Genomic DNA, 1,877 nt, shown 5'->3' on the forward strand with positions numbered 1-1,877 from the left:
TTGGTCGTGTGAACTACTCAAATTGAATTCACATCTTTAAAAGCTGAAGGGGGAACATTGATTTCTAGTATAACATATAGGAATAGATTTATATCTTACCTTGAACAAAGATAATAATAATGTAGAACAGAGTTAACAATAGAATATTGATGTTATACATTATTCCGTTTACAGTTTGATGTAACATGTATGTAAAATAAATTATATATAATATTCTACTGGTGGACAAGGAAGTAAATAATACGTTTTTAAATTGTATATAAAAAAGCTTTAAAATCCAAAAAAGGTATACCAATTATGTAGGCCTTTGTCGTTACTGTAATATTATAGTTTTACAGTAGATTAAATCTTTTGAATTTGACTATAACTTTATGCATTTTATCTTTATACTCATTGGGGTTTCACATGACAACGAGGCGGCTATAATAATTTGAAAATACCAAACGCGATTATTACTTATTGCGCTCGTTGATTCTGGCTTAAAGAAGAACTTCTTGGAATGTGGACAAATGACAATACAAGAAACAGACTCATGATGGGTATCAGATCAGATCAGATCGGGACACAAATAAGACATTTTCCAACAAATCTAACTCGCATCTCATTGAGCGGGAGTCTGATTGATGTCAGATTGGTGTCAGATAATGTCTATTCCAACTCAATAGAATAATGGTGGTTGACAGAATCTGTATAGAAAATTCCTGCAACGTACATCATGTGGGATCTTACAAAATATTTTTCAGTGGGAATAAAAGAGATATGTAAACATTAACTTCTTAATTTAATCATATTGAATGTAAGCATATAAAATGATAGAAGGTTTAAATGATCTGAACATGATAATATGTTTTATTTTAATCTTTTTAAAGTTCACAACTAATCCATTATTCTGGTCAAATGCTAATAAAATAGTGAAAGAAAGAAGATTATCAACCAAGTATACCAACTTGTTATACCAGATGATGAAGCTGAAAATAAAATACAAAATTTTTTTTTAGAAAACATGATACCCTCCTTTACTTTCATAAACATTTATATTATTTAATAATGTATTGTAAATTCACCAAACAAATAAACTACTCAACACAATATAAATTGTTTCTACTAGGGACGAGTAAAGTATTCTTACTATTGTTGGTATAATTATATTGTTGATATCATTTTTTGTGAATTTCTAGGTTAATATTTGACTATTATTACGAATTTGATCTTCCGTATAAAGATATAAAGTAAAGGTAGGTTGATTTTAAAAATAGATAAAGCAAGAGAAATGTACTTACACGTCGTAAGAGATAATAAAAAGACAGTTTTAACTGTATGGTGTCCTGGTAGATCAGCTATACATCTATATGGTATATCAGATTGCTCATCTTTAATTAATACAGATAGTATACCTTCTGAATTCCCAAAACCTTCAATAACAAATGAAATCTGTATCTTAAATCGTAAAATACTGTACGCTATTAGTCGTATCATTTGAATAATCTGTTCATACAATAGTATTTTATGTTGTCAAATAGACGAGACACTGCGTCCGGTGCGTTCTAAGATTATTGATACAGTAGAAATACAGGGAATGAATCCGGATGCGGATATCATTGGTTACTTCTAATTTCTAAGGTATTGTCATCACCACACCTCATAACGCACCAGACATCATACCTCTATTCGAACCTTTCCAAGTTACTGTGGTGATGGATCAAACATATGAAGCCTACCGTTTTCATCGGTTAATTTTTTTAAAGTTTTTGAAGCCTTTATTGTCACATCTGCTATACCGTGAAACCATCTCAAGTCTGCTGGTGGTCTGCTGTGGGTTGATCTACATATTAAGGCCACTGCTGTACCAGCTGTAAACGGCAAACTTCCGTCATATG

General features: G+C 30.9%; 1 protein-coding gene across 1 annotated transcript in view; it reads right to left on the bottom strand.

Annotated features, from left to right (window-relative positions):
- Window positions 1-900: 900 nt before the first annotated feature.
- Window positions 901-1,877, bottom strand: part of LOTGIDRAFT_166399 (hypothetical protein) — a gene marked incomplete at both ends in the record, with an annotated part of 3,903 nt that continues 2,926 nt past the window's right edge. The window contains 2 exons of the mRNA XM_009063467.1: window positions 901-968; window positions 1,281-1,412. Of these exons, the coding sequence (XP_009061715.1) occupies window positions 901-968; window positions 1,281-1,412 (200 nt within the window). The remainder of the gene's footprint in view (window positions 969-1,280; window positions 1,413-1,877) is intronic.

This window comes from Lottia gigantea, assembly GCF_000327385.1.
Source record: "Lottia gigantea unplaced genomic scaffold LOTGIsca_58, whole genome shotgun sequence".
Classification (NCBI taxonomy): domain Eukaryota; kingdom Metazoa; phylum Mollusca; class Gastropoda; family Lottiidae; genus Lottia; species Lottia gigantea.